At 37.1% G+C, this 18,104-nt stretch overlaps 2 protein-coding genes across 3 annotated transcripts in view; one reads left to right on the forward strand and one right to left on the reverse strand.

Moving 5' to 3' along the window:
* The window catches only part of LOC121370761 (unconventional myosin-VI-like), a 50,753-nt gene extending 46,865 nt beyond the window's left edge, over window positions 1-3,888 (reverse strand). The window contains exon 1 of the mRNA XM_041496215.1: window positions 3,770-3,888. The gene's annotated coding sequence lies outside the window, so the exon portion shown is untranslated. The remainder of the gene's footprint in view (window positions 1-3,769) is intronic.
* Window positions 3,889-6,764: 2,876 nt separating this feature from the next.
* Window positions 6,765-18,104, forward strand: part of LOC121370762 (ornithine transcarbamylase, mitochondrial-like) — a 35,597-nt gene continuing 24,257 nt past the window's right edge. Inside the window, exon 1 of one of the 2 annotated variants that reach the window (XM_041496217.1) lies at window positions 6,765-7,132. In XM_041496217.1, the coding sequence (XP_041352151.1) occupies window positions 7,032-7,132 (101 nt within the window). In that variant the 5' untranslated portion in view covers window positions 6,765-7,031. The remainder of the gene's footprint in view (window positions 7,133-18,104) is intronic. The other variant, XM_041496216.1, reaches the window with a different exon arrangement.

The raw sequence follows: 18,104 nt of genomic DNA on the forward strand, positions 1-18,104 counted from the left end.
TGGAAATAAGACAACATGGGGTGAGGGGAGGGTTTGAGATATGGTGTGGAGAATAAGACATTGTGGGGTGAGGGGAGGGTTTGAGACAGGGTGTTGAGAATAAGACATTGTGGGGTGAGGGGAGGGTTTGAGATATGGTGTTGAGAATAAGACATTGTAGGGTGAGGGTTTGAGATATGGTGTTGAGAATAAGACATTGTGGGGTGAGGGGAGGGTTTGAGATATGGTGTTGAGAATAAGACATTGTGGGGTGAGAGGAGGGTGTGAGACAGGGTGTTGAGAATAAGACATTGTGGGGTGAGGGGAGGGTTTGAGATATGGTGTGGAGAATAAGACATTGTGGGGTGAGGGGAGGGTTTGAGACAGGGTGTTGATAATAAGACATTGTGGGGTGAGGGGAGGGTGTGAGACAGGGTGTTGAGAATAAGACATTGTGGGGTGAGGGGAGGGTGTGAGACAGGGTGCGGAGAATAAGACATTGTGGGGTGAGGGGAGGGTGTGAGACAGGGTGTTGAGAATAAGACATTGTGGGGTGAGGGGAGGGTGTGAGACAGGGTGTTGATAATAAGACATTGTGGGGTGAGGGGAGGGTGTGAGACAGGGTGTGGAGAATAAGACACTGTGGGGTGAGGGGAGGGTGTGAGACAGGGTGCGGAGAATAAGACATTGTGGGGTGAGGGGAGGGTGTGAGACAGGGTGTTGAGAGTAAGACATTGTGGGGTGAGGGGAGGGTGTGAGACAGGGTGTTGAGAATAAGGCATTGTGGGGTGAGGGGAGGGTTTGAGATATGGTGTGGAGAATAAGACATTGTGGGGTGAGGGGAGGGTTTGAGATATGGTGTGGAGAATAAGACATTGTGGGGTGAGGGGAGGGTTTGAGATATGGTGTGGAGAATAAGACATTGTGGGGTGAGGGGAGGGTTTGAGATATGGTGTGGAGAATAAGACATTGTGGGGTGAGGGGAGGGTTTGAGATATGGTGTGGAGAATAAGACATTGTGGGGTGAGGGGAGGGTGTGAGACAGGGTGTTGAGAATAAGGCATTGTGGGGTGAGAGGAGGGTTTGAGACAGGGTGTTGAGAATAAGACATTGTGTGGTGAGGGGAGGGTGTGAGACAGGGTGTTGAGAATAAGACATTGTGGGGTGAGGGGAGGGTGTGAGACAGGGTGTTGAGAATAAGACATTGTGGGGTGAGACAGGGTGTTGAGAATAAGGCATTGTGGGGTGAGGGGAGGGTTTGAGACAGGGTGTTGAGAATAAGACATTGTGGGGTGAGGGGAGGTTGTGAGACAGGGTGTGGAGAATAAGACATTGTGGGGTGAGGGGAGGGTTTGAGATATGGTGTGGAGAATAAGACAACATGGGGTGAGGGGAGGGTGTGAGATGTGGTGTGGCGAATAAGACATTGTGGGGTGAGGGGAGGGTTTGAAAAATAAGGTCGTCAGAAATATGAGATAATCAAACATATATCTGTCACTTGAAAAATTTGCTGCAATTTTGGGGTATTTTTAGCAGGTGAATTTCTATTCACCTGCAAGGTCTAAAAAATGGACTACTTTTCGCAGTCCACTATTTCGAACTCTACATAATATGGTATGTGTATGTAAATGTTTATATCTCAAAATCGTGACACAAATACATGTTTAAAAGTAAAGGTCAACCAGAGACCTTGTAAAACCACCATCTGTCTGTATTGTAAATTTTCTATTTAAAAGCTCTGCTTATTGTTATTTAAAAGAATGCATGCCTGATGAAGTTTGTAAGAGTTTCATAATATTTAGTATTAATATATGTTCATACAGAAAATAAAAATATTTAATTTTATGGCAAAAATTATACTGAATGGGCTGATAAGATACCTGATAAGATACCTGATAATATATATATATATATATATATATATATATACTATTTTATGTTTATTTTTATTTTTTGAGCTTCAAACTCACCTAAGGATTTCATACAATATAAACATGCATGTGCATGTATACATTTTTAAAAAAAAAATCAAAAAAAAATCAGACTTTAAACAGTTTGATGTAGAAATAACACTGAACAATGTTATTTGATAAGATATCTGTTTTAATCTGTACAGGTCGCTGCATGGTTTCCTGCTGGAGTAAGTGCCAGCTCCCACAAGATAAAGTCTGGCTTAGAAATGTTACACATTGTCCTACTGATGATTAGGTTTATATTTAATTTGAAAATATATATTTATGTTTTCTTTGCTGTTAAAACATTAACTGAAATATTTAAACTAAAACATTTAAACAAATTTGAAAATTATGAATACATGCAATTTTAAGTATGTGTACCATTTAACAAAAAACTAAAACATTTTATGTGTGTGTGTGTGTGTGTGTGTGTATATATATATATATATATATATATATATATATATATATATATGTATAAAATTATGTAATGTCAGAGGCTAATCAGGTTATTAAATCATTTATTATTTACACATTTCCCCAATCACATACAAAGTAAAGTGCATATATGTACAAGTTTGTATAATTTTAATTAATGTGCTTAACTACCCATGTTTACATATATTACTTAATAGCTGATTAAATAGCATTAACAGAAAAGTAGACAAGTGCTAATGGACATTCTTTAGGATGCCAATTATCACTGAGTGATCACACTCACTTTACTGGTAAGTAGATTACCTCACACACCAATCATACCAATTAACAAGAAACTGGGTTCAGCATGACAGGTCATTATACAGATAGTGGTGATATATGATCAGTCAAGAAAACAGGTACCAAATAAAGTTGACTATTGTATTTATATAATCAAATTAGTAGATGGCTAAAATCAATGGAAATGATGAATAAATATTTTATTTTTAACAATTCCATTTATGACTGTTGGATACACAGGGTTTTTTTTTAATATATATATATTTTTTTGTTGTTGTTGAGTTGGGGTGGGTATGGGGTGTGTGCGTAGTTATTGTTTTATGTTATAATATCATGACTAGCTACACCCAACCCCGCCAGAAAGACTTTCAAACATTCCAGCATGCATGCTAATACTATCACTAACCCTACAGTGTTCGAGATTAACAGTATCCCGATATCCCGGGAATACCAGACTTTAATTTTGGATACCAGACTTCAAGAACACAGTATCCCACCGGGATACCATATAATACTAAATTTTCAGATGTTAGTATCCAGCTGGGATACTGCCCAAGCCTGAATGAACTGAATGCTGGAATGTTCTTATGTATTGCCAAATGAATAAAACATGCATTAATGGGTGGATATTAGATGTAGAAATTTTTTTCACAAGTACATATGTACACCTAATACCTAATATACACCTAATACTATAATATGTCATGCACTTGAATGAGTATTATTACAATGAATGATTTATGATTATAAAATATTCAGAGCCTGTGCAGTCAACCAATCCAAGTGTCTGTCTGCCTTAATGATAATCTATTTCAAATTAACAAAATTTACTAATTAAAGACTTTAAATTGATTAGTAAAATATTTTAGCACATGGAAGTTTAGTTTTGAAAACAAGAAAAAGATAATCAAAATAAAATGACTACCCGGAACTTGTTGATCCGTCTATCCACGGAACACCGCGACACAAACTCAGCAGAAATTTGTATTACCTGCTTAATCAATAACCACGGGTTGATGGGTGGGGACTGTTGGCATTCGCCGCACAATTTATAGTCAGTCAAAGTACAGTTTCTGTTAACAGACTCGATCCAAGCTATGTCAAATTACAGTTCTTACCTTGTGTTTCTAGACAAACTCGAAACAGAAATTAAAATCAACTTTCACATCAACGACGTCCTTTAGTACGGGCACACACCGGTGGAACACCCAATCGGCAAACAGGCGTGTGCGTCCGCGTTCTCACCTGGCCAAATAGTACGACTGATTTTTTGTCGCCGTGTTGTGTTACGCAATGTACATGCTACGAGTCGATAAATTTGTGTAGAAATATGTTGGGATTAAAATTAATATTTAATGTTGTTTTTAATTGTGATTTACTATACTTCTGGTTTCATGCGCAGTGATATAAAAAATAAAATAGAATTTCGTGACGTCATGGTTGGGCGACATCCATGAAACACCGGATATTTATATACATTTTGGCAAATGGGTCAAAAGAACAAAGATAACCGTGCACTCGACTGGATACTTGTGTAACTTTATCGTGTAGAATAGGAGATGTTATACATAGTTTCGCTTAAGACATAATGTTCCCTTTCACTATTTTTCTTCTTCTTGTTAATATTTGACACAAATTGTTAAATAATCACAACAGCATCAACAACAACATTGACGACAACATCAGCAATAACAATGACAAAACAACTACAATAAGAATATTTGTGATAATAGATTGTGATCTTATTTGAATTAGAGAAATTCAAAATATATATTGGTTCTAAATATATGGATATTCTTATATCCATTACTAGGCTATATATAAGAACATTAAAAAATAAATAAAACAAACAAACATTAACAATAACAACAGCGACAACAACGAAATTTTAATTTTAACTGCTATTTTTATTGTGGTTATTGTTTGTTTTTCTTTATGTTTTGTTTGTTGTATTTTTAGAAACAGACGTTTGAAACAAATTAGCCTGGAGTCGCTGAGGCCGAGAGGCCCTACATAGTTGATACAAAAACTAAAAAAAAAAAAACCCACCCTAGCAGTATTGAAATGGATTGTAATTTTAGGCATGGTTAGCTGCATAGTTTGACAAATAATGAAATTAATACATTTATGACAGTTTCAATGACCAAACTCATTGCAACACACCGGGGAGTATATCCGGATTATCCAGTCAACGACTCCCATTTTCCAAGCAAATCATCCAGTAGCGGATGTGTTTTTCGTGCTGGGGTGTCTTTAAACATTAATCTGTTGTCATTGTAAAATCTGAACCAAAAGAAAAAGAAAAAAAGTTAGTATCCGGACAAATAGAGAATGAATACATTAATTAATTTGAATGAATGAACGGACGGACGGACGAACGAACGAACGAATGATTAATGAATGAACGAATATTTAACTACACTACAGCAGAAAAATACATCAGCTATTTTAATAATTGGATGTCAAAGGGACATAGCGGTAATAGCCACCAGTACCATATGAAGAAGTGCCCCTTTAGAGTAAATATATGACCGTTTTGGAGAAGCCGGTAAACCCTTAAACTACAATTTTTGTTTTGTTATTACGCCCTAGGTACGTTGGACTACGTAGGCTTAGCTACATACCTACGTCCATCCCATCACTACCCCCCCCCCCCCTTGTCTATCATTATGATGATATTCATATACGTTATTTTTCAGAGACAAAATTAACAACATTAAAAATACAGCTGAATAAACACAATTTACTCATTTTAATACTAAAATAGTTTCAGTCTTAAATTAGGCAACTAAAATTATGTATTACATACATTTTCTTGTTTAGAATACCAAAATATCCAATGTATGTGCGGTCGTCATATGCTAATAAATGCCTGCAACAGCCATTTTCTTACATACCCGTTGGTGAGAACATCGTTAGATGAGATAAATGTTATCTAACGGACACGAATGTATTATTCTGTATATAATGTTCAGGCCCGTAGCCAGCATGTTTAGCGTGGAGAGGGGAGAAAGAAATTTCGTGTAGGCGGTACTCACGAGCGCCGAAGACGGGGGACGGGGACCGGGGTTCAACAAATTTAGATAGATAGATAGATATATAGATAGACGGATAGATAGAACCCCTTGCCAAACAATGTGATGACGCCGGTTACACTCGAGAATAATACACTAACTTATGCGAAATATACGTTAACAAGTTGTAAGTTGTGGTATGCATGTAAAATGGCCTGGTCACAGAGCCACGACAAGAAAGCGTTTGTTTTGAGTTGTACGAATGTATTTATAATAAATGATACATGGCCACAACTGTAACAAATTTAAAACAACTGGAACACACTGACTACTAATCAGCGGTTATTGGATGGTAAGCGCACAGTTATACCAACACTTGGTCACAGATGGAATCCGCTACTCTTTCCAAATAACAGCAAGTGATCTTCATGTGCACTTCCCACATCCCACAAACAGGATATTACACACGACGTCCTTTGATGCACCAGTTATGGATCACTGGTTGGGACGGGAAATAATCAAACGGGCCCACTGAGGAGGATCGAACCTTCAGCAAATGGAACCTCAGACAGACGTTCTTACTACATCCCGCTCTATGTATCTATTATCTTGTAATAAAATGCACTTTTAATCTAACTATGCGTTTCTTTTTATGAACCGTATATAATACATTGTTATTATTTAACCATACAGTTATAACCAATTTGGTGATTGAGAAGTCCGATGGGTAGCAAACCCGACAACGTTATCCCGGTCATTTTGGAAACAAGGACTTTTATATGTAAAATCCGATTATTATTAAAATTTTTTTCCATTTGAGCGGAACTCTCAGTCCTGCGGGGGGGGGTTTGTCCCCCACGGCTACGGGCCTAATGTTACATCGTAACATAATATTTTTTTGTACATTATTATTGGGAGGAAAAATCTGGTTTGGGTTAGGAATACTACAAACATTAATTTTTAAAGATAACAACATACACCTTGTTTATATAAACACTGATATTCTAAAAAAAAAAAAAAAAAAAAAAAAAAAAAAAAATTAATATGCAATTTTCGTCATTAAAAAGACTTAGTTCGAAATATGAAAACAAAATCCAAACATTTCCTTTAAATAAGTGTCTTAAGTTACAAAGTAAAACTAAACAAACATTTAGTGCATATAAAATTGTAATGTATGACCCTCAATTGCAGCGGAGCAGCACAATATCTATAAAAATTTAAGCCGAAAGCTGTGTCATATATTTTACACACGTATCAACTTAAATGTTGTTACATAATCTACGGTAAAATTGGAGCTTGCCTTGCAGTTACATCATAACAAAGACTAGAGTTGTTTCCCCTGTCCGGTACACATGTTGTGAACAAGATGTCAACTTTATGTCGAGCGTTTCTTGTGAACAAAGCGAAAATCCTGCAGTCAGCATCATCCGTGCTTGTGCGTGCAGGACAGAACAACTACTCAGAATCGTAAGTATAAAGCTGCCATGGTTGGAAAACGTAATGGAATAATTAATACACATTTCAAACGAGGCAGCACGATGGTGCCATGCATCGTTGCGTGGAATATCGTTTGTATCACGAGTATGGCATGGGATAGTCCGAGTACTACTATACCGTTCGAAAGCTAGACGAACGTTTGCAACGGTTATGATTGCTCTCACTCTCTCTCAGCTAGAGATAACTCTGTGATAAAAACACGAAATTGCTGGTTACCACCAGGTGGGCACTGATTTCCACACACGGGTGTCCTGGCTGAGCCATCAGACATAAGCCTGATAAGGCTGGTACAGTGGTAGTTGCAGGGTTCCGGTGGACCTATTTACAACCTGGAGCCCAAAAGTAACCCAGAGACAAAAACAGAACCCGGTGATGCCGAGGTGTATACTGTTCATATTTAGCACAAAGATACACCTCTGTATGATGTATTTAAATATGTAAAAAAAAAAAATACAGGGGCGGCACAGATGATACGGCCATGGCCGCACAACTTTTCAAGGAGATATGGCATGGCCTTACCACTGTGTGTTTGTGTGTGTTTATTTGTTGTATTTGTGAAAATGACCTCCACAGGTGAATTTGAAAGGAGACTGGCAACCTCGAGCTGTACCACTATTTTATACACTGTGCCGTCCCTGAAATAAATCTAGGACATTTTTTTTATAGATAAAATAACATTTTTCATGTTCAGGCTGTACATAACAAAATCTGTATTCACCCTCCGAAGAAGGAAATATCATTTAAGTCATTAAATATGGCATATACAAACATGGGATTTGGCATGAGGAAACATCTCAGTACGATGTATTTAAATATGTTAAAAAAAAAAGGGTAAAAAACCTAAATTATTTTTTAATAACATTTTTCATCTTTGGTGTATATCACAAAAACTTTCTTCACCGCCCGAAGCCCGAAAGTAACCCGAAGACCAAAACCGAACCCCTATGTTAACACTGAGCAGTACATTGTTCATATTTGGCACAAACATATTTTTTACATATTTAAATACATCATACTGAGGCGTATCTTTGTGCCAATTATGAACAATGTACACCTCAGCATTAACATACAGGTTCTGTTTTGGTATTCGGGTTAACCTACATTCGGACTTTGGGCGGTGAGGAAAGTTTTTGTGACGTACACCGAAGATAAAAAATGTTATTACAAATTATTTTAGTTTTCTACACTTTTTTCACGTATTTAAATACATCGTATTGAGATGTTTCCTCATGCCAAATCCCATGTTTGTATATACCATATTTAATGACTTAAGTGACATTTCCTTCTTCGGATGGTGAATACAGATTTCGTTATGTACAGCCCGAACATGAAAAATGTGATTTTTTTCCCAAAAATTATTTTTCTTACATTTTTATTTTTTAACATATATAAATACATCATGCTGAGGTGTATCTTTGTGCCAGATATGAACAATGTACACCTTGGCATTAACATCAGGGTTCTGTTTTTGTCTCCGGGTAACTTTCAGGCTCCAGGCTTTAAATAGTGGGTAGGTGTAAGGCCATTACACCCTCTTCTCTCTCACTAACCACTAACAATTAACAACTAACCTACTGTCCTGGACAGACAGCCCAGATAGCTGAGGTGTATGCCCAGGACAGCGTTCTTGAACCGTAATTGGATATAAGCATGGAAATAAGTTGAAATAAAATGAAAATGATTTCCACTCTAATAAAACAATAACCGTATGTTTGGTGCTAGGTCGAGTCACCTCCAGCCCTCCCCTTATTGGTATTGATATGTGGGGTATGGCTAGAGGAAACTCTTGTAATGCTTTGATAATCATTAGTACCGTATATTGCCGTGTATTAGCCGACTCCTTGGATAAGCCAACCTCTTAGTTTGACCCTAAATGTCCAGTACAAAATCATCGGCCTTGTGTATAAGCCGAAGTCATCTTTTGTCCAGCTGTATGTTGTATCGATTTCAATAATACTGTTAACAAAGACGTGTGTTTTTCTTGTTCATTACATTTGTTTTCCCATTAATTATTACAAACACGGTAATCGCGATCGCAATCAACCATCAATGTGGCAATGCTAACATCTACCATGCCGTGAAAAATAATTTAGAATTGATAAAGCATAACAGGAAAATAAATAATTCAAGCTGTAACAACATATCACTGCACATAAGTAATTAATTTATTCACTGGACAGCAAAAAGTAAAATCAATGAGGCATGTTTAATCCCTCACCACACACACAGAAACAAAAGATCATGCGGTCCATGACTGTAGCTGTTCACTGTATATGGTATGATCATGTGACAATAGTGGGAGTAATTATCATCCTGAAATGCATGTTGTTTTTTCAGTTGATAATGTTAATAATGAACTTAATTTATTTATGGCATTGCTTTACAGTTTAATGCACTCTCCCAACAAAACAATAATATTAGAAATATAATACTTGTTTGAAGAAAAAACGCCGTTTTGTATCTTAAACTTGCTATATGAAAGACTGGTCCCAGCACAGGTCAAACACAGATGGTGGACAGTTGGAAAGAATACGTTTTTGCCATTGAAATGACAATAAAACAAGTAATTTTTTATTATTATTCATCAAACTTATAATGCATTCAAGAACAAAAAACTGCATAATATTGCATGATGGGGTGTTTTATTTATACTGTTCACAAATTATTGTTACATAATCTGTGAAAGGCTAAGGGTCTGATCAAAATTTGTAAGTCACGGTCGGGAGTAGTTTAGATCAACATTTTATGCTCCAATTTGTTGCCTCCTTGTATAAGCCGACTCTTCTTTTGGAAAGTGTTTCTAGACTTCAAAAGTCGGCTAATACACGGCAATATACAGTACTAATTTTTTCCTAAATCTGATGCCACAGAGCTTTAGTTTTGATTATTCTCAAGTCCAGTCATGACATTAAACTGTACTTTCTTGTGGTGACTTACAGGGACGTCGGGTTTCTTCGTGTAGCGTTGGTACTGGTTAACAACATGTAAGTTTAATGTCGACCATGACTGGATTTGAGAATAATCAAACTAAAGCTCTGTGGCATCAGGTTTAGGAATTAAAAATAAATAAAAATTAAACGATTGCCAAATCATTACATAGAGTTTCCTCTAGCCTTACACCACATATCAATATCAATAAGGGACAGAGCTGGAGGTGACTCGAGCTAGTTTGGTGCTAAATACCATTACATTGATAATTTTCTAGTACACCTATAACAAATATTTCAAATATTATTAATATGTGTATTAGTGATTAATAATTAATCACTATTACACACACTACATGAAAGTACCCGACAGCACACACACACACACACACACACGCGCGCGCGCCATTCAATAATATTCCGGTTCAATATGTAGGTGTGGGGCGAGACATAGCCCAGTTTTAAAGCACTTGCCTGATTCGTGGTCAGTCTAGGATTGATCCACGTTGCTATCGGAATGAAGGAAAATTGGAAATGAGTTTATGATTTAAAAAAAAACTTTAACCCTTTACTTTGGAATGATTATCGAAAATATGCAACTTTGAGTTAATGATTTCACAGTGAATAACATTAATTTCAGGGGGGTGGGGGGTTTGGGGGGAGTCAAAATGGACATGTGTACCAAAGAGATTTTTTGGTTTTAAATATTAAAAATATATATACGTCTCTATTTTTCAGGATGAATGTTACTTGTAGAATGCAGGACATTGCATTTCAGGACAATTAATTTTCAGAATTTTCAGAGGGTTTTCCATAGAAATTCCGGCGTTTGGCACTCTTGCTGTTTCACATTTACAACTTCTTCTCCACAACTTCACTTTGGAACATGGAGAAACAAATTTGTGAATTTAGACATTCTGAACCCCCCCCCACCTCCAAGGGGAGAATAAAAGGAAAAAAATAAAGCCAATTCTAAAAAAATCATCTTCTCTATACTTCCATAAAAAGTGTATACTATAACCAATGTCTTCATATACTGTATATCATTAAATATTAGCAACTGACTTCTCCAAAACTCAAACACTACATGACCAATTCAAACCAAATAAATTTTGTTGGGAAGTTTTCTTGATATGTATATAAATAAATTTGTGAATTTAGTCATTCTGAAGGGTAGAATTTAGCTCACTCGGTTAAGTGCTTGCTTCACCAGATCAAACCATCTCAGTGGATCCATTCAACTGATTGAGTTTTTCTTGTTCCAACCAATGCACCACAACTGGTCAAAGGCCATGGTATGTGCTTTCCTGTCTGTGGGAAAGTCCATATAAAAGATTTCTTGCTGCTTTAAGAAAGATGTATCGGGTTACCTTTGGTGACTACACATGTACATGTCAGAATTACCAAATGTTTGACATCCAATAGCCGATGATTAATAAATCAGTGTGCTCTAGTGGTGTCATTAAACAAAACAAAGTTTAACTTTTGGTGATTCTGATCACCAGGGGCATTAGGGGTGGTGCTTAGATTCCGTGACCATTTCCAACTACATTTACTGGTAGTGGGAAGCTTCCTTGACCAATGAAGAATTCATTTCATTTCAACTTATTTTCTTGCTTATATCCAATTAAGCTATCTGGGCAGTCTGTCCTGGACATATAGAATACTATACGAGTTTTCGCTAGATATAATTTTTACGAAATGAGTGAACTTCCCAAGGTATATGACCGAACGAAAGTGAGGTCAGATATCTTGGGAAGTTCACGAGTTTCATAAAAATTATGTCTAGCGAAAACGAGTGTAGTATTTTATTTATTACCTACCTTCAAACAATTGAATATTTGTCATAAAAAATAGAAATTCCTGCATTTCGAATATGTAAACATTTTACACTGTGGCGGAATGATATCACAAGACTGTGCACTACGGTATGTCCAAAGGTCGCCGCTTAACAAAATAGTTTGTTCTACTTCCGTTTTTTTTAAAAATCCATATTTCGTCCCCAAACCGGTTCGCTACCTGTCTGGTCGTCCCAGTTTTACATATATACATGTATATTTTTATTACAGAAAAAAATAGCACAAATGGTGTGCGTGATGGTTATGAAATATGTTTTAAATTACATGCATTTTAAAATTTGGTAGGCATGTGTAGTTTATGTGTACGTGATTTTAGTTTTTTTGTTTCTTTGTTTGTTCTTTGTGGTGGAAGGGTTTGTGGTTGTTATTTTTGTTTTACCCCTGACGATTTGGGCGGTTTATGAAAAGAAATAAAAGCACAGATTTATTTTATTTTAGAACACTGGATTACGTCTTAATTCATTCTTCAACAATATCTACTTCAATGTGGACTCGCAAATTGTGTATTGTGATTTACAACAATTTAATTGCATTGACCAGACGTTGAACTCCCAGTCTTCAGTGACGCATCATGGGGGCAAATAAGTATTGGGGAAGACGGGTATTACACGTGGGGCGAACTAAAAAAATTGGGGGCGAACTGTTCTGGGGAGAAGTGACATGGGGCGGAACATTTGGTACCACTTTAATCTAGGTCAACACATGTTTGAACGGAGTACCTGCCAGCCTTATGTCCAATGGCTTAACCATGACACCACTGAGGCTGATACAGTGGAAAACAAATTTGAACATTTCTAATCATTCTGATCCCACCAAGGGTGAGAGACGGGGCACAAAAGAGGAAAAAGTTCAACAACAACCAAATTCTCATCTACAATAAATATCAAGCCTTGGTGCATGGACAAATGATTTGTACATTTGATGATAATTCCGACCCCAACAGGTGGGCAGGGCCCAAAATGGGGGAAATTAAGCCAATAGAAAAAGTAATAATTTTGTCTACTTTTGAAAGTGCTATTACTGAAAATTCGTGGTGATTTACCCATTTTTGACATAGTCATGGCCCTTGCACTTAGGATATACAAATATATGTTGGGCCCGGTAGGGAACATACATGTATTGCTTCAGCAGTATTCTCAAAATGCTTGTCTTGTTTAACAATACCACTTGACCACGTTGATTTATTAATTATGAACCCTTAGTCATAAGCTGTTGGATGTGATAACTGTTATCTCTTAAAGGAAACCCATGTTTTTCCATTAGCAGCAAAGAATCTTTCCCACAGACAGGAGGACATGTCCACAGACAGGACAGCACATACCATGGCCCCAGAGAATGTGTCCACTAGGATCCTATACCAAACCTCATGCGAGCATGGGACGGGACGTAGCTCGGTGGTACAGAGCTCGCCTGATGTGCGATCGATCTAGGATCAATTCCCGTACTTCCTGGGCTAAAGCCAGTGCTCCACAACTGGTATAACAAAGGCCATCTATGTTTAAGTGCATATGAAAGATCCCTTGCCAGCTCATAAAGTGGTGACCAGTTTCCTCTCTCAATATCTGAGCGGTCCTCGGCCATATGTCTCACGCCATATAACCGTAAATAAAATGTGTTGAGTGTGCCATTAAATAAAAATTTCCTTGTTTCATGTTAGCAGATAAATCCATCTTCCTGTTTTATGACACCCTACCCCGGACATTACGCTTGGAGAGGAAAATAGTCTCCCGGTATTTTCACATCAAATCTCCTTTCCCCTGGAGATTGGGATGGGGAGACTGTTTCCCTTTGTGCGGGAGACAGTTTCTCCTGTTAAATGACATTTTGTAAGCATAAAAAAAAAATCGATCCTCTTTTGTCAAAATAACAGAAGGGAAGTAACTCTGCCTTTTTTTTCTCATTCGGAAAATGTCGACTACTTTCGGTTTCCGAGAATGTAACAGGCCGAATTGTCCCGACTGTTTAACCTTTGCCGAAGTGAGAATTGTGGGATAGCCTATTTATATTGTTTAAAAAGCACATGGAGTTAGAAAATGATGTGTTATTATAATGTTTGTTGTCATCGTAATGGCTACGAGCGTGTTGCCGCTAATTAAACAGGCTGTGTATTGACATTCAGTGTTGCCATATAAAAAAAAAAAACTATCCAATTTAGTTCCAATAGCCAATAAGATTAAAAATCAATGTGCTCTAGTGGCGGTCGTTAAATAAAACAAACTTTACTTTTAATAACACCTCTGAATTGTAAAATGTCTTCCCACTGGATTACATAATGCAACTATGACAAATCTGAGTTGACAGCGATACACACGATGCATGTTAAAATCACATGTCACAGCAAGACAACGAAAAGACCAATTAGCTGTATAAACATACTTGTGTCAGTGAGTTTTGTATGTTTGTGCGGTAAAATGTTGGTTATAAGGGTACACTTCAAGAAATTATTTTTGTACAATTAAAAAATGTTTGTTTGACATTGACATAAAGTTACTCACGGAAATGGGTATAATTCCGGTATATTTTCCACGATGTCCGTAAAGAGGTTTTACTTATGATTAATGAAAATACAATGTTTATTGCATCATTATAATGATTTTAAATCAGTACCACGCCACCGTTCCTCATTATAGTAAAAAACTGAATATTAATTTATAAGATTTATATAAATTTGTCTTTGGTATTAGGTACACTAACCACAAATGATAATGTAACGCAAACCTGTAAGGCTGTAAGTGTAATACCGTAAATGTACTAATTAAATTTTTTATTTCTTGTTCATGTTCTTAACATTTTTGGATAAAATATTTTTTTTTGTTTAAATATGTATTAAATCATAATAATATTTAAACTTAAAAAAAAAAAAATAATAATAATAATATTTTTTTTTTTTTTTTTTTAATGCCAAGATCTAAAGTTAAGAAGTATATATGACATTATAAAGTATTCATATAACTTATTGTAATAATGTTTTTTTTAAATCTTGCGATTTTGGGTTAAATTGTGTGAATTTAAAAAATCTCCTGCTTTTTGACCAAATCTCCTGCTTTTTCAACACACACCTCCTGCTTTCTCTTGACTAAAGGTTGACAGGTCTGACCCTTAGTCATAAGCTGTTGGATGCCAAATATTTGATAACTGTAGCATATCTCTTAAAGGAAACCAGCTATATTTTTTCATTAGCAGCAAAGAATCTTTCCCACAGACAGGAGGACATGTCCACAGACAGGACAGCACATACCATGGCCTTTGATGTACCAGAGAATGTGTCCACTGAGAGGGTTGATCCTATGGACCAACAACCTCATGCGAGCATGGGACGGGACGTAGCTCGGTGGTACAGAGCTCGCCTGATGTGCGATCGATCTAGGATCAATTCCCGTCACTGGGTCCATTGGGCTATTTCTCGTTCAAGCCAGTGCTCCACAACTGGTATAACAAAGGCCATCTATCCTGTCTGTGGGATAGTGCATATGAAAGATCCCTTGCTGCTAATTGAAAAGAGTAGCTCATAAAGTGGTGACAGCAGGTTTCCTCTCTCAATATCTGAGCGGTCCTCGGCCATATGTCTCACGCCATATAACCGTAAATAAAATGTGTTGAGTGTGCCATTAAATAAAATATTTCCTTGTTTCATGTGGGCACTCAACTGACTAAGATAAATCCATCTTCCAAGTTAAAAAGTTAAAGTTTTGTCTTGTTTTTATGACACCACTAGAATACCTTGAAATATTCATCATTGGCTATTGGATGTCAAACATTTTATTATTTTGACATGTACATGTAGTCTTGGAGAGGAAAATTGCTAAATTTTTCCATTAGCAAGGGATCTTTCATTTACATGTTGTCACAGTCAAGACAGCACATACCAAAACCATTGACATATCTGCAGTAGGAGATTGGCTGGGATGGCAACAAAACCCAAAAAGAAAATGGGTTTACCAATGGGTTTCAATTATATGACTAACCCACCTGAGGAAGACAAGTTCATCGGGCATCAAAATACGTCGAGAACGGTTGTTCGGTTACAAGGAGGTTACCACATGTCAAGAAGGTCGAGAACAGTTGTTCAGGTTACAAGGAGGTTACCACATGTCAAGAAGGTCAAGAACAGTTGTTCAGGTTACAAGGATGTTACCACATGTCAAGAAGGTCGAGAACAGTTTTTCAGGTTACAAGGAGGTTACCACATGTCAAGAAGGTCGAGAACAGTTTTTCAGGTTACAAGGATGTTACCACATGTCAAGAAGGTCGAGAACAGTTGTTCAGGTTACAAGGAGGTTACCACATGTCAAGAAAGTCCAAAATGGTTGTTCAGGTTACAAGGAGGTTACCACATGTCAAGAAGGTCCAAAATGGTTGTTCAGGTTACAAGGAGGTTACTACATGTCAAGAAGGTCCAAAATGGTTGTTCAGGTTACAAGGAGGTTACTACATGTCAAGGAGGTTACTACATGTCAAGAAGGTTGAGAACAGTTGTTCAGGTTACAAGGAGGTTACCACATGTCAAGAAGGTCCAAAATGGTTGTTCAGGTTACATGGAGGTTACCACATGTCAAGAAGGTTGAGAACAATTGTTCAGGTTACAAGGAGGTTACCACATGTCAAGAAGGTCGAGAACGGTTGTTCAGGTTACAAGGAGGTTACCACATGTCAAGAAGGTCGAGAACGGTACTTCGTTCTCCACAAAGGGGCGGGAGGTAGCCCAGTGGTACAGCGCTCGCTCACTGTGTGGTCGGTCTGGGATCAATTCCCATTGGTGGGCCTATTGGGCTATTTCTCGTTCCAGCCAGTGCACCACGACTGGTATATCAAAGGATGTGGTATGTACTACCCTGTGTGGGATGGTGCATATAAAAGATCCCTTGCTGCTAATCGAAAAGAGTAGCCCTTGAAGTGGCGACAGCGTGTTTCCTCTCTCATTATCTGTGTGGTTCTTAACCATATGTTTGATGCCATATAATTGTAAATAAAATGTGTTGAGTGCATCGTTAAATAAAACATTTCCTTCTTCTTTTTTTTCGTTCTCCACAAACACCTTACTAAACTAAATCTAGATCCCCTTCATTTTGATCAGAACTTTGTGTGTAGTGTAATTAAGATACACATACAGTATCAGTGCATTCAAAACATTGACATGAATGAATAATGAAGTACCAGTGTGTGTATAGTGAAGGGATGTTATAGTAATAATATCGGAAATACAAATGCATGGGGCCTAGCTTGGGATTTTCAGTTGGTATGCAGACCTTTTTCGGCAATGGAATAAAACACCTACAGGGTGTATACTACCAAATCAAATCCCATAGACGACAATAGTAACACATGTGGCTAAAACTCCTACCTGCAACGTATCAACCGACAAACGCCACGGATATAAATACTATCACCCCTCACACTTAAAGTGAATCAGAAAAAATTGGGGGTCAAGCTGCTCGTTTCTGAGATAACGGGTAGCGTCTATGACTACCCTAGTTCCGCACAAAATTTGAGTACATTTTTTTACAGGTACCCCATACATGTTTCAAGCACAAGGCTACTTGACACATTGGTACTAGATGAAATAAAATTGCATATTTTTTTTACCCAGATAAAACTATTATTTTTTACAACCAACACACTCACATTTATAACCAATCACAGGACTTGTGGTGTTCACTTCTCTATCAAAAGTTCGGTGCACCTCGAACTTTGACCCAGCCGGAAGTTATTTGGTTTAGTACTACCTATACTGATAACACATATGTTTCAAAAAGTGTCCAGCTATGTGTCTTTATGACAACCAGGATCTGGTGTATTCTGACATAAACTGACAACCTCACTGAAACTGTTGTTTCTACAGTACAACCTAATATAATGTACACCTCAAAAAGCATATATATTGCATATAGTTTTGTACAAATGCAATATGTCATATTAAACAACAAAATGTTTTAAAATAAAACTCCTGAAGATATTTACTTTCAGTTGGGTGTGTGTACTCAGGTATATATAGAGACAACAAAGATAGTCAGAGTACCTCTACCCCTTTAAAGAATTCCATTAAAACACATGAACATGATTGACCCCTAGATTATGAAGACCTTAACAGGCACATCAAAGAAATATCAGTATTAAAAAAATACACTGTCTGAGGAAGGAAACACAAACATGACTGTA

This window comes from Gigantopelta aegis, chromosome 4 (genome assembly GCF_016097555.1).
Source record: "Gigantopelta aegis isolate Gae_Host chromosome 4, Gae_host_genome, whole genome shotgun sequence".
Classification (NCBI taxonomy): Eukaryota; Metazoa; Mollusca; class Gastropoda; order Neomphalida; family Peltospiridae; genus Gigantopelta; species Gigantopelta aegis.